General features: G+C 40.6%; 1 protein-coding gene and 1 long non-coding RNA gene across 4 annotated transcripts; both read right to left on the bottom strand.

Annotated features, from left to right (window-relative positions):
* Positions 1 to 2326: 2326 nt before the first annotated feature.
* Positions 2327 to 4587, bottom strand: LOC148127048 (uncharacterized). The gene is made up of 3 exons (XR_015741452.1): positions 3245 to 4587; positions 2960 to 3129; positions 2327 to 2536 (listed from the first exon to the last, which is right to left on the bottom strand). It is a non-coding gene; the product is annotated as an uncharacterized LOC148127048 (long non-coding RNA).
* Positions 4588 to 5638: 1051 nt separating this feature from the next.
* Positions 5639 to 17020, bottom strand: PYM1 (PYM1 exon junction complex associated factor). Of its 3 annotated transcripts, XR_015741880.1 has the most exons (5): positions 16909 to 17020; positions 14349 to 14442; positions 11606 to 12220; positions 8286 to 8377; positions 5639 to 6237 (listed from the first exon to the last, which is right to left on the bottom strand). XR_015741880.1 is itself a non-coding variant. In XM_026711212.2 (3 exons), the coding sequence occupies exons 1-3, from the start codon at positions 17018 to 17020 to the stop codon at positions 11701 to 11703; spliced, it is 726 nt and encodes a 241-aa protein (XP_026566997.2). In that variant the 3' UTR covers positions 10034 to 11700. The 3 variants fall into 3 exon arrangements, 1 of the variants encoding a protein (XP_026566997.2); XR_015741879.1 differs by lacking the exon at positions 5639 to 6237 and having other exon boundaries at positions 6521 to 8377; XM_026711212.2 differs by lacking the exons at positions 5639 to 6237; positions 8286 to 8377 and having other exon boundaries at positions 10034 to 12220.
* Positions 17021 to 18023: the final 1003 nt, after the last annotated feature.

Genomic DNA, 18023 nt, shown 5'->3' with positions numbered 1-18023 from the left:
TCATATGCTTGACAGCTGGCTTATATTTATGATGGTTGTAGTGTCACATGATCACCTTTTGTGATCACCTACTAACAAGCAAAGTCAATGGGGAAGCCAGATTCACCTAACAATTGTGTTACTAATATAATAACTGCAATGATTTACTTAACAACAGTGACAAGAAAGGTTGTAAAAATGGGGCAAAACTCGCTTAACAACTGTCTTGCTTAGCAACAGAAATTTTTCGCTCAATTGTGGTCGTATGTTGAGAACTATCTGTCATTCAGGAAAATAACACACGCACTCCTGACTTTGCTGACACATGTAGCATAGTCATGCCTACTGTGTGTCACTCCCTGCCTATGGAGGTCCTAGCCCAGTTCACCCAAAAGTTGCCTCTTCTGGAACATGCAACTGGAAAACAAAGAAACCATTGTTTTTGTTGTGCAGTCAAAAACTACACAACCCAAAGCCTTTAGTACTGGAACATCTTGTTTGTGAGGAATAGCAGTCAACTCAGAGCAGGCAGAAGAGAACAAATGTCCACATGACAATTCATAATCAGCGACAGAGAAATTTCAGGAACAGTTGAAGCCATGGGTATCTTGAGGAATTACTCACACAAGTAAAGAACTGGTTTGACCAGGCCATGGTTTCCTATCTGTGATTTGTTGGTTTGGCTGAGTTAGCAGAACTTATCGAATTATAAAATCATGAGGTAGAAACCTAGGACACATCTTCCATGAACTCAAAATGAACAAATTCCAAGATGGTTTAACAAACGTTGTGTGAATGCAACCAGCATATTACGCCTATGGGTTTCGGAATATATAATGCAAGCAACAGACTCTATGAATGATGAAAACAGGAATAAAGATCCTCTGCTGGGAGAATTCAAAGTTATTCCTTCTTCATCAACTTTCCCCCAGGACACAAAGAGAGGTTTTTGTCTAGCAGATAAATGGGTTTGTCTGTTAAATATCAAGTGGTCTTGGTCTCTTTACATGTATGTGTATTTCAATATATTCTGGAATAGTTTAATTATAATTCTATAATTATTTGTGGCAGTTGCATTGAGTGCCAAAAATATCTTAACATAAACTGTATAGTAAAGCCCAGGCTGAAATATTATCCTATAATAAGAAGGTGGAAATATAAAGATTTAGGAACAAAGTTGTTTAGCTTAAAGATAACAACCCCCACTTATTCATCTCTGACACAGACAGAGGATTATGGTGGAAAGGGGGTATATTAAAAGCTTCTGTTAACATAACTATTTTTATATTATTTTATTATGATGATAACATTAAACAGACAGATTAGACAGAAATCACAGGATGTAGATTTTATTTCTAGGAAGCTATCCTTTGCAGATGGCTGTCTTCATTTCACTTATCAGAACTTTTGACTTTTGTGCTAAAGCCTAGTCTCCTAAGTGTGTTAAAAATGAAGTAGTGAATTAAAGTCAGGTTACTAGATTTGACCTGAATCTGGACAAAATCTGGACAAGCAATAGATGGCAGCACAAAGACCTTTTTGATATGTTTGCTGCCATCATGGTCGTGTACATTTAGCTAAACCAGTGTTTCTCAAACTTTCTGCAATTCTGGACAACTCAATAAATGTCCAGAAAAATGTGGGGACAACAATCATACAGACACTCTCTACTTAAGTTTTTGGCCATCCCATCTTCTTGATATTTAATGGATATTTAAAACATTTAACAAAACATTCAATCCAAATTATAACCCTACTCAAGGCTAAAAATGAAACACCTCCAAATCCAGGTAGTCCAAATAGCCATAGCCATTCCATCTTGTCATCTTTCTACTGTATACCAAACCTAGTTGCAATTTGTTTACTTTTACTTTGTTTACTGTTGGCAGTTAATGTGTAGTTTGGTGGGTTTGTGTCGGTGAATGTGTGTGGCAAGGGGCTGATGAAGGCTCTGATTTTGACAGCTGGCTGGCAGTGAATGGGAGGGCTGTGATAGTGGACCAGTAGTGACTTCCAAACCACAATTACTGCCCTAAACAAAAGATTCCCACATAGTACCCATAACAATGGCCCCAGCTCATATCACTTGTGATTCTCTGCTCAGTTGTGGCTTCCTACCAGCATCTGATGGATGTGTGTATGTGTAACCCCAGGATCACAGCAAAGCATTAGCCCTCTTGGAAACAGGTCTCTTAGTAGGCATCCTTTCATGCCAGCCATCCCCGCTAGGCTTCATGGATGGCACAGAATGTTGGGATTGTTGCAGTGGTCATGTGAAATACAATCATAAGTCACTTTTTTCAGTGCCCATATAACTTCGAATGATCACTAAATGAATGGTTGCAAATTGAGGCCTACCTGTATAAATGTGTCCCCCCAGCGGCCAGCAGAGCTGGCGGCAGACTCGGACAGTGAGGAGTTTGGGGAGGAACCTGGAGTCTGCGGAAGGCCCTGATGAGTGCTCTGCCATCTGACAGTTATCAACTGCCTTCAGAGTCGGAGATCAGTGGGGCAGAAGAATGGCTGGAGCCTGCTTCCAATGTGCGCATGCACAGACCTGCCAGGAGAAGGGAACAGTTAAGGAACAAAGGTCGACTCGGGAGTAAAGGCACAGGTGGATGGTGAATGGCGCCTCCCATACGGAATAAAGTGGAGCGAAAGGGGAGTGGTGTTTGCAGGAGGCAATTAGTTTGTTTAATTAGTGTGAAGATTTGTTTGTGACTCTCAAAGACTCCTTGCCAAATATTTTCTTGTATAGCATTTGTGCTTGGAAGCTATTGGCCTGGCAGTTCTCCAAGCCTGATAAGGTCTGTGGTTGTAATTCACCCTTGAAAGACTGTTTGCTGGGACTTTGCTAGATGTGAATGATAGGAATTCACATTAGCCTAATAAAAGCGGGTTTTGTCAGTACAAGGTGTCTGCTTCGTGATTTTGTGAAGCCCAGGTCAGAAAAATAAGGATGTATATTTCTCTCTCTTGCCTTTGGGAGTAAGCTGCTCCATTTCTTTTTCTTATCAGATACACCCCAAGTTCTTTTCCTATGACTGTAGTAGTCATCTTTTGGACAGATCAGAACTTTGTTGGCATGAGGAGGAGTTAGTCATGTCCCATTCACCATGAAAATGTCCACCACGTATTCATTTGCCTGTCCTTGCCAGCCACAGAAGTTTTAATTAGTCACAGGCATTGTTGCTTACAAATACTGTTGCTAATACACACACACAGACAAGCTCTGGGAAATCAGAAAGCCCTGCAGATTGCTAACCTTTGTGAATTCGTAGCAGCACATCTGGAATGCGTTAGGCCCTCCAAAAGAACTGAGCTGAACAGAAAGCAGAGGATGTGTCAGCTTTGGGAGGCCCTTTGTGGGAAGGGCTGTTTTACCTCACGGAAAATTCCTTCCCTTTGCAAAGGAGGCAAGCAAAGTTACTAGCCTACAAGAAGTTTGAACCCCTGGCCCACCCTCCCATGCCTTTGTTAGACCCTTGTGGCACCCTGGATGGCCTGAATGGAGGAGGGATGAAAGCTTTTTTTTTTCTTTATCATTTCATTTATTTCTTTACGATTACATTCTTTATCACTTCATCATTTCTTTACAGAGCACTTGGAGGCATTTCTCGATGATGAGCTTATTTTTGAGGGGTCAAGTAGCAGCTTGCTTACTCTGCATTGAGAAGTCACTGACTACCAATGAACAGTATGCACTAATGAATCCTGCATTGCAAAACAGATGTGAAGGATGTTGCATTGGTTCTGCGAGCGCATACATTGTCAAGTAACTTTCAACTCTTCGCGGAAATGTTTAAGCAAATTGGACAATAGCAGCTAAACTCAAAAAGCTGGTAATGACTTTTGAATCTACTAAAATATCTTCAGAGGAGAGGACCAAGAATGGGAATATTTCAGGGTGTTTTTTTTTTAAAAAAACAAATTATGCCCACAAGGCATCATTTTAGAGATTATGAATTTAGATTTCTGATTTTTTCCTTTTCTCCCTACTGGTTCCATCCATCTTCTACGATGTTGCTAATTCACGCCACAGGGAAAATACATACATACCTTCTCTTTCAAAGTTTGCACTGCCCATCAGCTTTATAAGTGACTGTTGTGAAGCAAAACAATCTCTGGGTTCCTTTGAAATGAAGTCACTCTGGAATCTCAAAGAGAGTAAAGCAAAATAATAATGTAGTGAAGGAGCTGAATGCATAAAAGGAATTCCGGAGAATAAAGCAGAGGCTTTCTAAATTGCTACAAGACAACATATAGTTTGTGCTTATATTGTGCACTTACCATGGCTGAATTAATAGTTTTTCTTGTTCAGTTTTCTCCGAGTTCCCATGATGCTTTGAAATACAACCTAATCACACAGACTGGGTTCATGTATTAGGCTGAAATATGTTGGTTAAGAATGCAATAGAGTTAAACTACTGTGTTTCTCCAACAATATGCACCCCCAATAATTTGTTTTCTAGGCATAAAATGAAATTAAGCCCCTCCCCCAAATTTAGGCCTAGTTTAAAACATGCAAAATTGGGGGGGGAAGGCGGGGGGGAACTTGCCATTAGGAGTGCCCTGTGGGCAGTTACACCTCACCATCAGCCGCTCCTAACAGCCAATCATGGTGGAGCACAGAGGGCTCCCTTATCCCTCCCTTACCCGGTCAGCAGACAGGCGGCGTCGGCGTGGATGTCGAGGAGCATTTCAGCCGCTTCTCAGGCCTCTGTAGCTTCCATGGTCCCCACCGGTGCTGGCGCTTCTCTCACCAGCGCCATCTCCAACCACAGCGTCTGAGTCACTCCCGCTTTTCCTCAGTCCCCATAACAACAGGAAAAGAAAAACATTTTGAGGTACCTGAGAGCACCGCGCGCTGCATTTTCGTTTAATCCCCAGTGGCTGGGTGGGCGTGAGAAGAGCCGAGCGAGCATCTCTGCTGTTGCTACCCTTGGTGCTCTAGCCTTGGGCTCTGCAAATTGCAAAAGTCCCAGTGCGCAGCCCATTCCTGCATTCCAAGCGCCCAGGCCGAGCTGCAGCTGTCCCTCTCTCGCCAGCGCCATCTCCAATAACAGCGGCAGCAGCGGCGGGAACCGTGGAAGTTACAGAGGCAGCTCCCCCACCCAAGAAGCAGCTAAAGTGGAATGCAGGAACAGGCTGCGCACCGGGACTTTTGCAAACTTGCAGAGCCCGAGGCTGGAGCACCAAGGGAAGCAGCAGCAGAGACGCTCGCTTGGCTCTTCTCACGCCCACCCAGCCACTCAGGATTAAACCAAAACGCAGCGTGCGGTGCTCCCAGATACCTCAAAATCTTTTTTTTTCCTGTTGTTACGGGACAGGGGAAAGCGGGAGCGACTCAGATGCTGCTGTTGGAGACGGCACTGGTGCGCGGGGATTAATTCACCCCTGAAAAGACATCCTAGCCATTTTTTCGGGGCTCAAAAAAAAAAATAAGGCCCGGCCTTATTTTGCGAGAAACACGGTAGTAGAATGGCTTAAGAACATAACAGCTGGTCTATCATTTCCAAGGTGTATTCTAGACTAACGGCTTATCTGGGATTTCTACAGTATGTTAACTGAGGCATGATTTGTTGAACCCTGGTTTATTAAATAAGCCACATATTGACTTAGCATGTCCAGACAATATACTAAACCAAAATCAAATAAACTGTACAATGTTTTATTATATATTTAAAATCTATGTGGTGTTCATTTGCATGCAACAGATATACAGTATATCTGCAATTGATTCCTCAAACTAAGAAATTGAAAACATGAGACGCGGACAAAAGATGAGAACAATAAACTCCCAGAGTGGTTTAACTACTAGGGCAAGAAAAGTTGTAAAACGGAGCAAAATTCTTCTGATACATGTCTTACTTAGCAATGGAAAACATAGGCTCAATTGTGGTCATAAGTCAAGGATTACCTTTACTAGAGAAAGTGGCAGGTTACAACAATCCTTGATATTTCTGATTGATAGAAATAATGAGGTTCAGAGGAATTAAGCTCCTTGCACAAGGGCAGCTTTCTCTCCAAAGCCATTGTGAGTGGAGTTCGTGGAATCTATTGGTAAGCCTTCTGGCTGGGAATTCTATTGTCAACCCAGGAATTGTCACACCACAGAAAGTCAACAACATCCTTTTGTGTTAGCAACTTGGTATCAGATGAGCCGATTGTATCATAAGAGTGAAGACAGTAACATGGCAAAGCTGGTTGGCTCTTCCTCAAAGAAATGTGTTGAGTTAATCCTTTACGTAGCTGAAACTAAAATAAAATTGACCAACTTAGAATATTGTGTTTGTGTTGTTATACAGCTCTCATCATCTCTATGCAACAGTTATTGAACTACAAGTCTTAATATTAAAACTAAGGAAATAACACAATATATTATTCAGATATGTATTCAACATTCTTACAAATTTCTGTTTTTAGTGTTCACACCCAGTTTTTAGACAAAAAGTAGCAATTGATGATCAAGACTGTTTCATGACTGAACTTAAATTTGATCTCTAGATCTGACCTGCTAACCCCTGAACTATATTGTATTTGACAACAGATTGGGGGCCAAACTTATAGCATTGCTGATTTAGTGCCATATTTATAGACATATGATATGAGCCTTTGAGTACAATATAGTTATGATTGGGGCTCCTTGGTGGTCTCTGAGATTGGTTGTTTTCTTACAGACTTTTCATTACCCAAACTAGGTAACATCATCAGTGCTAACTAGTTTGGGTAATGAAACATCTGCAAGAAAACAAATTCAGAAAGCACCAAGGAGCCCTCATTTTGACCCTGAGCTACAAATATTCTCCTTTATAGTTATAATTGAATTGAAAGTTCAGTAAGCTTGAGGTTAATTATTGCCTCCAATCAAGCATAAGAATGTAATCCTCCGTAGAATCCCTTCTCAGGAACTGCAGTTTTTACTGGGGGGAAATTTCTGACTAACACCAAAAGGGGATTTCCTCTACAAAAACAATGTTGACTATGAATGTTAAAATTGGAATAACAAATATATTAATACATTAAGAAATGGCCCTGGTTTAGGAAGAATTCTTTAAATTGATGGATTTGCTAAATAATCCAATTTAAACACAAATATCCTTGAGCCAATAGTCAACAGCTTTAACAGCCCTAAATTCTGGCTAGATTTACACTTGCACTAACGTATAATTTTTTAAAAAAGCATGACACATTGAATAATATTTGGCTAAATTCACATATTAAGCCAAACATCACTGTATAAGCTACAATAGCTGGGTTTATACATCATATCAAGCTCCACTGTTGTAAAATCTTATTTTTGCTTAAATGTGACTTTGTCTCCGATAGATGCCTATCTGGGAATATAAATGGTAAAGAATCTCTGCCCCAATGAATTTTGCAAATAAATCTCAACACTTTCAAAATAAACTAGAGGTGTATTTGGTCAACAAAGGATCCTGCAAAGAATAATTAGCTAACAGCTTTGTTTTGTGACATTTGGAGGATGCATGTCATCCAACAGTGGAATGGAATGGAATAGAGTTCTTTATTGTCCAAGTGTGACTGAACACACAAGGAATTTGTGTCTGGTGCATATACAAGTGTGTAATAAAAACTATACTATACAGTACTGTGCAATCTACTTTTTTTCTAAACATAAGGCCTACCCCATGTATTAACTGAGTTGAAATTCAGGTGACAATTCTTAACATTATCTTGAAAAAAAAACAGTGTTATTTATCATTTGGTTTAATCTCTGCCTTCCTTGGCATTTATATGATCTTTCTTATTGACTGGAGAGAAAGTCAAACGCTGAAGCAAATAGCAAATGAAAGCAGATGTCAAAATAACCAAATGTTTGCCCTCAGTGGTTGCAGAAAGGACTTTCCCCACTTCACATACTTAAGTTTCGCCCATCATGTAAAAGCAAAATACTTCAGGTTGCAAGACTTGACTTTATTTTTCAACCAGAATCTGTAAGCCTGTCAACTTGTGCTTTTGAGTTACAGCATTTTGACCCGCCCACCCACCTGCCGCAAAGGACTTTTAAGTCAAAAGGAGAGTGAGCTTCTTGAAAGAAAGATTAAAAACCACAAGGGGAACATTCAAAAAAGTTACCCTATGTTTAAAATTACTCGACAAGGAGTACAATTGAAATAAAGGAAAATAGAGTTCATCAGAGACCAAGGAAAAGATATCCTAGAGTTGGAAGAATAATAACTCCTGGAAGTTTTGTCTAGGGACTATAGCTTTCATTAACATGCATTTCACCAAACCAATCAGCCACCTTCCGCTCCTAGTACAAAATAGAGAAAGGTACAAACCTTGTTGGGAGGGAAACAATGGGAGGGGAACAACAGCAGCAGCTGTGTTTTTGATGTACCCCTAAGCTTCTCCAGGTGATCCTTTAATCGTTCTGGTAAAACAAAAGGACAGCTGGGTAAACAGCAGATAAAGGATATTTGGGAACCATGTGGTATTCTCCAATTCGTTTTCACCGCAAATGATGTTCCTGACTATTGGCTACAATTGGAAAGGCGGATGACAGTTGGAACCAATGCTTGCTAGAAGGGGTCCTGTTCCCCAGATCGTCCCTAGTAGTAGAGGCAACGCTATCCTGAGTCCTCATCTGTCTGATGAGTGGCTCCCTGGAAAGCAAAGCTAATTTTTCAAGTGATGCGGTTATTCTTTTTACTCCCAGCCGTGAGCTCAGTGACCCGCATCTAAGGACTACAGAGGAATAGGGGAAAAACAGTCTGAGATGGGGTCTAGGTTAGTAATGTACGAATGCCTTAGCCAGGCATGTTGGTCTAAAAAAAGACCTGCAAATTTGTCATTCAGTATATGGGGTAGTGTGTGTGTGTGTGTGTGTTACCCTGAGGGATGAGTTTTTGCTAGTCCATCTAAAGCAGAGGTATCCAAGCTTTGCAACTTTCAGACCCATGGACTTCAATTCCCAGAATTCCCCAGCCAGCTATGCTGAACGACTGTCTGGGGAACTCTAGGTGTGGAAGTCCACAGGTCTGAAAGTTGCCAAGGTTGGACGCCCCTCATCTAAAGGAATATTAGCGTGTGTGTGAAGTGGTGACAAAATGATACATATGAAGTAGCTGAGCATACAAGATAGCCCTATTAATTTTAGCACCACCTGCTGGACAAAGGTAACAAAACCCTTAATCCAGCATTGGCCAATGTTACTGTCCTTTGTTCTCACACAGCTATAGGAGCAGCTGCTGCTGGGTTTTACCCCTGTTCCTGAACAGAAGGTGCAATCCGACACCAACAACGTTACCTTCCACTAACAAAAGTGATTCAGTGTACACTCTATTTCTTGACGCTGACTTTGAACTGCAACGTTGATTTCATGACTGAAACTTTAGCCTGATTTTTTTTAAAAAAACTCCCTTGCTTCCTTCCCATCTTCTGCCTTTGGTAATTTCACTGTAACCCAGTGGTACCTGGAAAGCTTCAATTTTTGCTCAGAGTCTGGGACGGAGACTGCACTTTGCTCGTGCCCGTGTTAGTTAAGAGACAGAAAGAAAAATCTCAATTTAAACTAGAAGTGTGAAATTAAATTTTGTTTTTTTAAACCGAATACACATCCCAGCTGGGACACATGAAAGATCGACCCTCTGACATCGATGAAAATATTTTAGTGTATTAACATATCTAGATATAATATGATTAAACTGCAAATTTTTTCTCATAGCCAGGAAGACAGCATGTACTGTAGGGTCATCCGCAGCCTCAATCCTTTGTCTCTCTGTGTGTGTATAAAACCACACATTTTAAAAAAAAAATTATTCCAAGTTACTCAATTTCAGCTTTCTACTATGTGAGATGGCGAATATATAAAAATGGCAGTTTAACACAATGGTGTTTGTGAGGTCAACTAGAAAGAGGGAGTATTGTGTGTCACCTTGAGTTGCTGAGTGAAAGGCATGACATCAATCAATACATAAATAAATAACACATTCAGCATCAAAGAACATCCCACAAAAAACTAACAAACAGAAAAATTTTGTCCTGGCCATGTCTATCACACAGCTACCCATATTATACACAACTGCTCTTTTCTTTGCAGACTTTATTATTATCACTCCAAAAGTTACGTGTAGTTTCTGGTCACCTCAGGATTGGTCATTTCCTCCCTTAAAATTTGGTCCTATGTTTTAAGCCAGGGCTGTCAAACTCATGGCCCACGGGCCGGATACGTCATGTGATGGCCATGCTTGGTTTAGTGAAGGGGAAAAGTAAGTCCCAATATGTCACGTGACACCATTGTGACAACGCAAGTTTGACGCCTCTGTTTTATGTTAACCGATTCTCAGAATTGGTCTTAGGCTGTGGTAATTCTTGACCACTGTTCTAATATAGAAATGAAAGAGAAAGGAGAAGAGAGAGGGAGAGAGAGAATTTAGTTATCTTGGTTAAGAAGCCCTTGGACTTTTATTCAAATTGAAGATACCTGTTTATTCTGCCTTTCTCTTCACTTTTCCCCAAGTTTAAATTTCCTGTTATCTGAAAGGGACAAGAACTGTGCTTACTACACCGAGGATGATCACACCATATCCACACATATTTATTATCAATTCTATTTCTAATCCTTACATGAAACACAAGGACCAGATTCACACAAAACATCCAGCTCTTAGTTAACCAAGCACAAATTGTTATGTTCAGGGACTTTATCTGGGATGCAAAAACTCTGGACAATGATTAGAGGGGAACTTTTAGATCAATCTCTTCTACTGCCACTTGGCAGTCAAGCAGATTTGTTGTCCGGATATGACTAAGGAAATAAATTTTGCTACTTAAATTTGACAGTCTAGATCACACAACATAAGACAAGGTCTAGACTCGTGCAACAAGCTGCCATTACAAGTCATTCCATTTTAGTCTCAAGGTGCATGTTTATGCAACCCCAGCCTCGAAGCTGCCTTAGATAAACCAAAGCACTGTGAGATCAGCATTGTTAAGACCGATTGACAGTGGCCACCCAGGGCTTCAAACAGGACTTTCTTCCAATCTGAAGATAATTGGGATCAGACTTCAAAATGTCTGCATATAAAACACATGTTCCATCACTGAACTACTGTCCCTTTTGCCATTTTCACATCTATCACAGACCTCTTTTGACACTGGGCTGCATCCACCAGCCAAAGAAAGGGAAGCCTATAAAAATGCTAATATCATACAGAAGACTTTTTTTTAAAAAAAAGTGCATTGGGGGTAAAACACAGATGTCCTAGAGTTAGAAGTCACTACTGCAATTTTTATTATTGCATCCCTTTTTCAAAATGAAGAGGAAGAGAAGATGGAAGGCTGTGTGATTGTTACAGAGAACATGAAAATGTTGAATATAATATAGTGGCAGCAGGAAAAAAGAGACTGCTCCCCCTGCTCAGACGCCTCTGAAAGCCAGCCCCTCGGTGTGAAACGACATTTCAGCCACCCACCTGGAACAGGAATGGAGGTGGGAAGGGGAGGAAGAAACTAGAAAGAACTAGGTGGCAAAGTTGTTGTCCTTAAAGAAGTCCTAGATAGCTAACACATCAACAGCTGGAAGAAATACTTTTAAAAATTTAGACAGCACCAACATAAAATAAAATAATGATACAAAGGAGAAGGCTGAAGACATCACCATCTTCTGGTCTTTTTGTTGTACAGTTCTGAGAATGTTTCCCCGGGGGACGGTTTGTTCCTATGCACACTAGGTCCGGTTGATATTCCAACCCTTTACAAATCCAGTTCCAGGTCCTCAAGTTCCTCTTCCAAAGCTTTCCGTCGAGCCAGCTTCTCTAACTGCTCTTTGGTCGGTTGCTTGATCTCCCCAGAGTCAATCCTTGCCTGTAGATCCTCCACCTGCCGTAGTTTCTTTTTCAGGTTTTTAATTTTCTTGTTCTTCTCTAAGGTGGCAGTGGCGGAAGCCGATGAGACATCCCTGCTGCCAGCAGGGGCCCTTGGGTTGGCATCAGACACAGCCAGCTTACCATCCCCACAGCTGCTCGGTGTCGCCGACAAGGTTGTTTTCTCTAGAGACTGAATCAGGTCATCGGCATCTCGATCCCCTTTTTCCTGCTGCTGTTTTCTCTTCTCCTTCCGTTTGAGATTCCTCTTGGCGGTCTTAGAGAGCCCTGTCTCTCCACCCTCGGGTCCCTTTGACGTTTGACGGGCCACAGGCGTGTGAACTTCTGGATTCAAGCCTGGAGGTAACTCTGGCTTGCTTTTAAAGAACTTCACATATTTATTCTCATACCTGCATGAAATAAAAGAGAACGTGGTGTAAAGACAGACCATGTTTCCTTTGGAAGTTCAAGGCGGCAAACACGGAAGGTTATCTTCACTTTATCCACACATGGAGCTTCTGTAAAATAGGTTGGACTGAGAGGAGTGACTCTGATAGAAGAGTCCTAGCTAGCACTGATGATGTTACCTAGTTTGATAATGAAATGTCAAGGAAACCACCAAGCTCAGAGAGCACTAAGGAACCCTCCCCAAACTCCCTGGAGGAGTGACTGTTTGAAAACTTTCTTAGAAGTGTTGCAGTGACAAAAAAGTGCTGTCTGGGAATCAAACTGGTCATTATTAAAACATTTGGAGCATACCAAGGTGCAGAAATCTAACTTAAGAGCATACAGGTCATTCTAGAAAGTGTTAACTTTGCATAGCAACCTACAAAATGGAAATACTGTATATTAAATATCAGGGACGTAGCTTAGGTCAGGTGGTCTCAGCAAATTTTCCCAGTCATTTTTCAGAGTAGACTAATGCAGGCAATCTTTATGCTGCTTTATGTCTACTAGATGAACACTGAAATTTGGGACAATCACTTCTGGTCTAAAAAAGACAACGGCTGTGCAACATTCCCATCCAAAGGCAGAAAAGTGCTGAAATGCATGCAGGGGAATGTGCAAAGTACCCATATTGAGCTCCTTGAGTAAAACATTTTGGGATTGTGCTGCAATTGCAAAAGATCACTATCCAAACCTGGGGGAAATAGCAGCTGCGTTAAGGAGTTGCAGATAGGTCCCGCATCAGCATCCCAGATCCTCTGACTTTTTGCCGTAAAATTTGGCTATAGCAGGGGTGTCAAACTCACCGTGTCATGGCAGCGTCATGTGATGTATTGAGACTTTTTCCCCCTTCACTAAACTGGGCATGAGCGTGGCCAGCGCATGATGCATCTGGCCCGCAGGCCGGGAGTTTGACAGCCCTGGGCTATAGCATAGTTGTACAAAATGCCCAAATTTCTTGCTTCCCGCTGCATCACATTCTAGGGAAATGAAAATACTTTAGCCAAGCATTGAATATTTCGGTTTGCTGACTGATCAACGGACATTCTTATTGGACATTCTTTATGCCATTATGAAGAAACCTTCCCAGCCTGGGGGCCCTCCAAGCTATAAAAATCATTATTACTGTTAATAGTCCTGAGATAACTGTTGTGAACTGTCTAGAACTATTCATAATCCTACAGTACTACACAATGCTATATCAGCTTTGTTCTCTGTTCACATTGAAGTCATAGTCCTGCATAGTTCTAAAGACTATGGTCCCTTTATGACCTGTGGACTTCAACTCCCAGAATTCCCGAGTTAGTCTAGCTGGCTCAGGAATTCTGGGAGTTAAAGTCCACAGATCATAAAGGGACTATAATTCCCTGCCCTTTTTCTAAAGGATTCACAAACTGGATCTCACCACTGTGGTCATGAAACTAAACTTTCACAATTGGCCAATAACTTTTAACATAGCACATGTTAGAAAGAAGACTGCAAAAAAACCCCTATTCATCATTCCATTATCAAAAGGAAAAAATATAATGTAGTAATATGTTCAGAAACTTACTGCCCTGGAATAAGAAAATTTCACTTCAGCCATCCCAGCTAAAGAAAAATTTTAAGGGGAAAAGGAAACTGAGATAGAATTATAATTATATACTGTCTTGGACATCTAAATGTTCAAAAAGTCAGTAGGTGCCCCCCCCCAAAAAAAATAAATATATATATATACATTAAATGCTTAGTGAGAATTCCAAGCTTTTTCTATCAAAAGCAGACCAAATTTCTTCTGATCTGAAGCCATATCACTAATGAAAACTGTTTTTTTCAAGAATATCATTCCAAAGACTGAAGATGATGATGGAAGGTGTGTGTGTCCTGGCAATGTTCTGTTTTTTGCTTTCTTGCCCTCCTAGACACAACTAATACAATGGGAGTATAAAGACTATATAAAATAACATTTCCTGCATCAGATAAGGTAGTTTGTGAGCCAGGCAATCATGCTTATGTTAACGCCTTTAAGTTGTTACAAGAGCATTTATTTTGCTTGTGTGGCTACTTCTTTGTACATATCCATAAGAAGAGCAGGATGAGGATCAGACTTACACTGGCACTTCTTCTTGGGGAACATAGCCTTCTTTCACCCGTCTTTGTTTTCTCCAAGTACCATCTGGACGCTGTGTGGATGCGATGTATTTTCCTGAAATATGGGTTGGTTATTTTAGTTTGAGAAGGAAACTGCTATCAATCAATCAATCAACCAATCAGTCATATTTTCTTGGGTGATCATTAGGAATTTCAAGCTTTAAAAAAAAACATTGTGAAAAATTCCTCTGCAAAACAGGAAAAAGATATACATAAACCCAACCAACCATTCAAATTCCACAAGCAGCCTAATTTAACTAATCATAAAAATCTAACCCTGGTTAGATTATTTGGTGTATGACATGTCATACATGAGCTAGCAATATATATTAATATATTACCTGAATTAGTAAAACACAATAAAATATGTTTAAAAGATCTGTGTTCAAATACCAATGTTTGTGGGATTATTTATATGTCTTCCTACGTCTGGGAGTTCAGCAACCCATTTAGTTTTTCAAAATTGTTGGGCAGATGTTGTGCAAGTGCCAGAGGGGGCTTCCTGGACTTGAGTCTTCCCGCTAATAAATGAGGAAGATCGGTGTGCACCAGTAGGATGGAGATGACCTTGGTTAGTGTCTGGAGGTGAGACCACTGGCCAATAAGAAATACCAAGGCTATCTACTAGGCAAAGAAGTGAAAAACAAAAACAAAAAACTTTTAGCAAAAAACAATGGCAAACTACTTTGATACCTTTGGTAATAAAGCTAGATGGGGGTTTCCATGATGTCATGAGGAATTGAGGAACTAACACAAAGGAGACTTTTTACCTTTTTTTATATGAAAGATAAAGATATAAAGAAATGAAAGAAAAATGCCTCTACAGTTCTTCACAAGTAATTATGGATTTTTTTTTTTTACAGGACAACGCTTAATACTTCAAAATATTCCTGTCAGTTGTCAGATGATCCTGTAAGTTAGCACAGGATTGTCATTAAAAAAGAAGATAAAATGACATGTGCAGCATATGATTATATGCAAAATAAATAATGCATAACACGCATGACAAAATTGGCATAAGGAAAACAGAAACATAAAAAAATCACTAATATTTTCAGAGGCAGCAAGGCTACACTGCTTCTTTAAATCAATCGCAGCAATTTACTCAAGAGGCTTGGATTCAAATCTCTAATGCAGATACAAAGCTGACAGGGTGATTTTGGTCAATTTCTCTCTTAATTTAATCCACCTCGTAAAACTATTCTGAAGAGAAAAAAACATGATAAACGAAGTTTTTATATTGAAAAGGTGACATTAAAGACTCTTCTATTATATATGGATTTGACTAAAAAGTCCAGGAGGATTACCCTGAAACTTCAATTGGTCAAGGGAGAAAAAAGTTCAGAAATTTTAACCTCTTCAAAAATTCTGCACAACTGTAAAATTATATTCCAAGACACGTGTTAGGGGGGAAGAAACCAGTAACATCTGCAATCCAAAAATGGATGGAAATTCACTTAAAAAGAGAACACTGAGCTTAAGACCCACATTAGATGTTTGGCATGTAGAAGCTATGCATACAAAATTGTAGATACTCACCTATGTGGGGGGAGAAGCAAAATCGGTGGAAGGACTTCCTTAGAAATTTTACTATTTTATTAGGAATTTATTAAGCCTATTGAAGTTTTTTTAAAAAATAATTGAAATCTTTTAAGCAACAAATGCTTCTTTTATCAGACTTCATTATGAGAAAAGGTGGGGAAGAAACAAAATTAGATTTTACAGCCATATCTGTACCAGGGTCATGTTGTTGGATCCCATCACCGATATCATTTGATTTAGATACCTAAGCCCCCAAAGCTGACGAATTTAATTAGATGCCATTTTCAGATCCCCGATTAGATACCCCTAGTTTGATTTCGATAACCATTTCTCCCACTAAACCTGATTTCTTCGGATATATTGGGCTGCAATCCTCATCTTTTCCACCTAAACTGGTTCGGGATGAGGGGAATTGGTGGCCCACTACTTCGATGGAAGAGCTTCAATAGAAAAGGACACATATATGCATATACAATGACTAAAAAGCTTTATTTAGAGTTAGACGCCCTCGGAGGTAAGAGTCCCAGGGGAATTCCCGAGATACGGCAAAGGCAATCCTCGTAGGGGCTGCCCTCTTGCTGCCACGCACGTGAGAAAGCAAAGAAGAGGGAAACCTTAAGCGCCTCGCACCACCTACACACCGCCCGGGCAGGCTTTCCGCGGGCGCGGAGAGGGCTGCCTTGCTGCAAGGGGCGTGGCGCGAGAAGACGAGCCTGGGAAGGGGCGGGGCCGAGGCGAGGAGAACAGGTAGCCCAGAGAGAAAAGGAGGGACGCCCTCGAGGGGGCGTGGCGTAAGAGCGGGACGGACAAACGGGGATGGAGATGGGGTGGAGCCTCGCTTCGGAAAAGAACCCGGGATGGAGCGGTCGGGCGCGAAGGTGGGGAGGGCGGGTGTCCGAGTTGGAGGAAGTCAGGGGAAGAAAGGGTCTGGCACTTGAAATTACGTCCCTCGCACCCCAACCGCAGCTCCCTCACTCACCGGTTTCATCAGTAACATAGGGTGTCGCCATCTTGGAAACGCGACCCACTTCCGGTCGCATTCCCCCCCTCCCCCGGATATGGCGCGGAGGGGAGGAGAAGACGGCGGCCATTTTGTCCGGGAACGGAACTGCTTTTTTGCTTCACTTTTGGTTTTTTTTTTGCGCTCTTGGTATCAGACGCTTAATAATCTTTGGGTGGGGGATTTCGCCAATAGTTCTGCGTGCAAAAACTAAAATTAAAATTTTTTTGAACCTCGAAGCCAACCTCCTTAACTCCCAAATGTTTCTCTGAGGTTGGTCACTGGAATTAGTTCACTGCAGTTTATCTAGCAAATATTGCACCCCAAAGAAGGATTCCACCTGTTTATAGCACAGCTCTCCTTCCCGATTTTATTTTAAATATACTTTGCTTGATCTTGCAAATTCTGTTCTGCAAGCATTTGGAAGAGACAGCATTTGTTAAAGTTGTTTTATCTTAGGAAGTTACGCCAGTTCTTGTAGTTGAGGTATGCTTCAGTATATTATAGGACTCTAGAAAACTAAATAAATTACAGTATAACGTTAACCATGGATAAGTAATTTGCAAATTTACCCGTGCCTTAGAGTAATACTGGAAAGTGTTAATTTCACAAATACAAATGACATAAAAGAGATGAAGAAGCTGAAGGCTGAAAACCTTGACTTATGTTTATCCCTCAAAACACAGATATCTAAATTCAGAAAGTTAAGACTTAAGCAGGTAAATTTGCTGAATTATAATCAGGATAATATGGTAGCATATGGCATTTTATGTAGCTCAAGTAGTTATACTATGGATATTGATAAAATAGTTGTAATTTGGGAGAGGGTTTTCTCATTCTAAAATTACTCCTATAATAGGTAAACAAGTTATCACACAATTTTTCAGAAAATACTAGTGAGATTTTCTTTCCCACTCTGGAATGAAATAGAATAGAATATTCTTTATTGGTCAAGTGTGATTGGACACACAAAGAATTTGTCTTTGGTGCATAAGCTCTCATTGTATGTTTTAGCAACAAGTGATAAATCATAATCATAAATACAATCATAAGGTACAGCAGTCGGTGATAGTCATGGGATACTAAATAAGCAA

This window comes from Pseudonaja textilis, chromosome 2 (genome assembly GCF_049901715.1).
Source record: "Pseudonaja textilis isolate UNSWEBS1 chromosome 2, rPseTex1.2, whole genome shotgun sequence".
Taxonomy (NCBI): domain Eukaryota; kingdom Metazoa; phylum Chordata; class Lepidosauria; order Squamata; family Elapidae; genus Pseudonaja; species Pseudonaja textilis.
The sequence above is the reverse complement of the archived record's forward strand: the minus strand, read 5'-3'. Positions and strand labels throughout refer to the sequence as shown.

Excerpts from the sequence above, each read along its gene's own strand:
- PYM1 (XM_026711212.2), bottom strand. The coding sequence starts at position 17,020 with ATGGCCGCCGTCTTCTCCTCCCCTCCGCGCCATATCCGGGGGAGGGGG. Across the intron at positions 14,443-16,908 it reads CTATGTTACTGATGAAACCG|GAAAATACATCGCATCCACA; the intron begins GTGAGTGAGGGA and ends CCCATATTTCAG. Across the intron at positions 12,221-14,348 it reads CCCCAAGAAGAAGTGCCAGT|GTATGAGAATAAATATGTGA; the intron begins GTAAGTCTGATC and ends TATTTCATGCAG.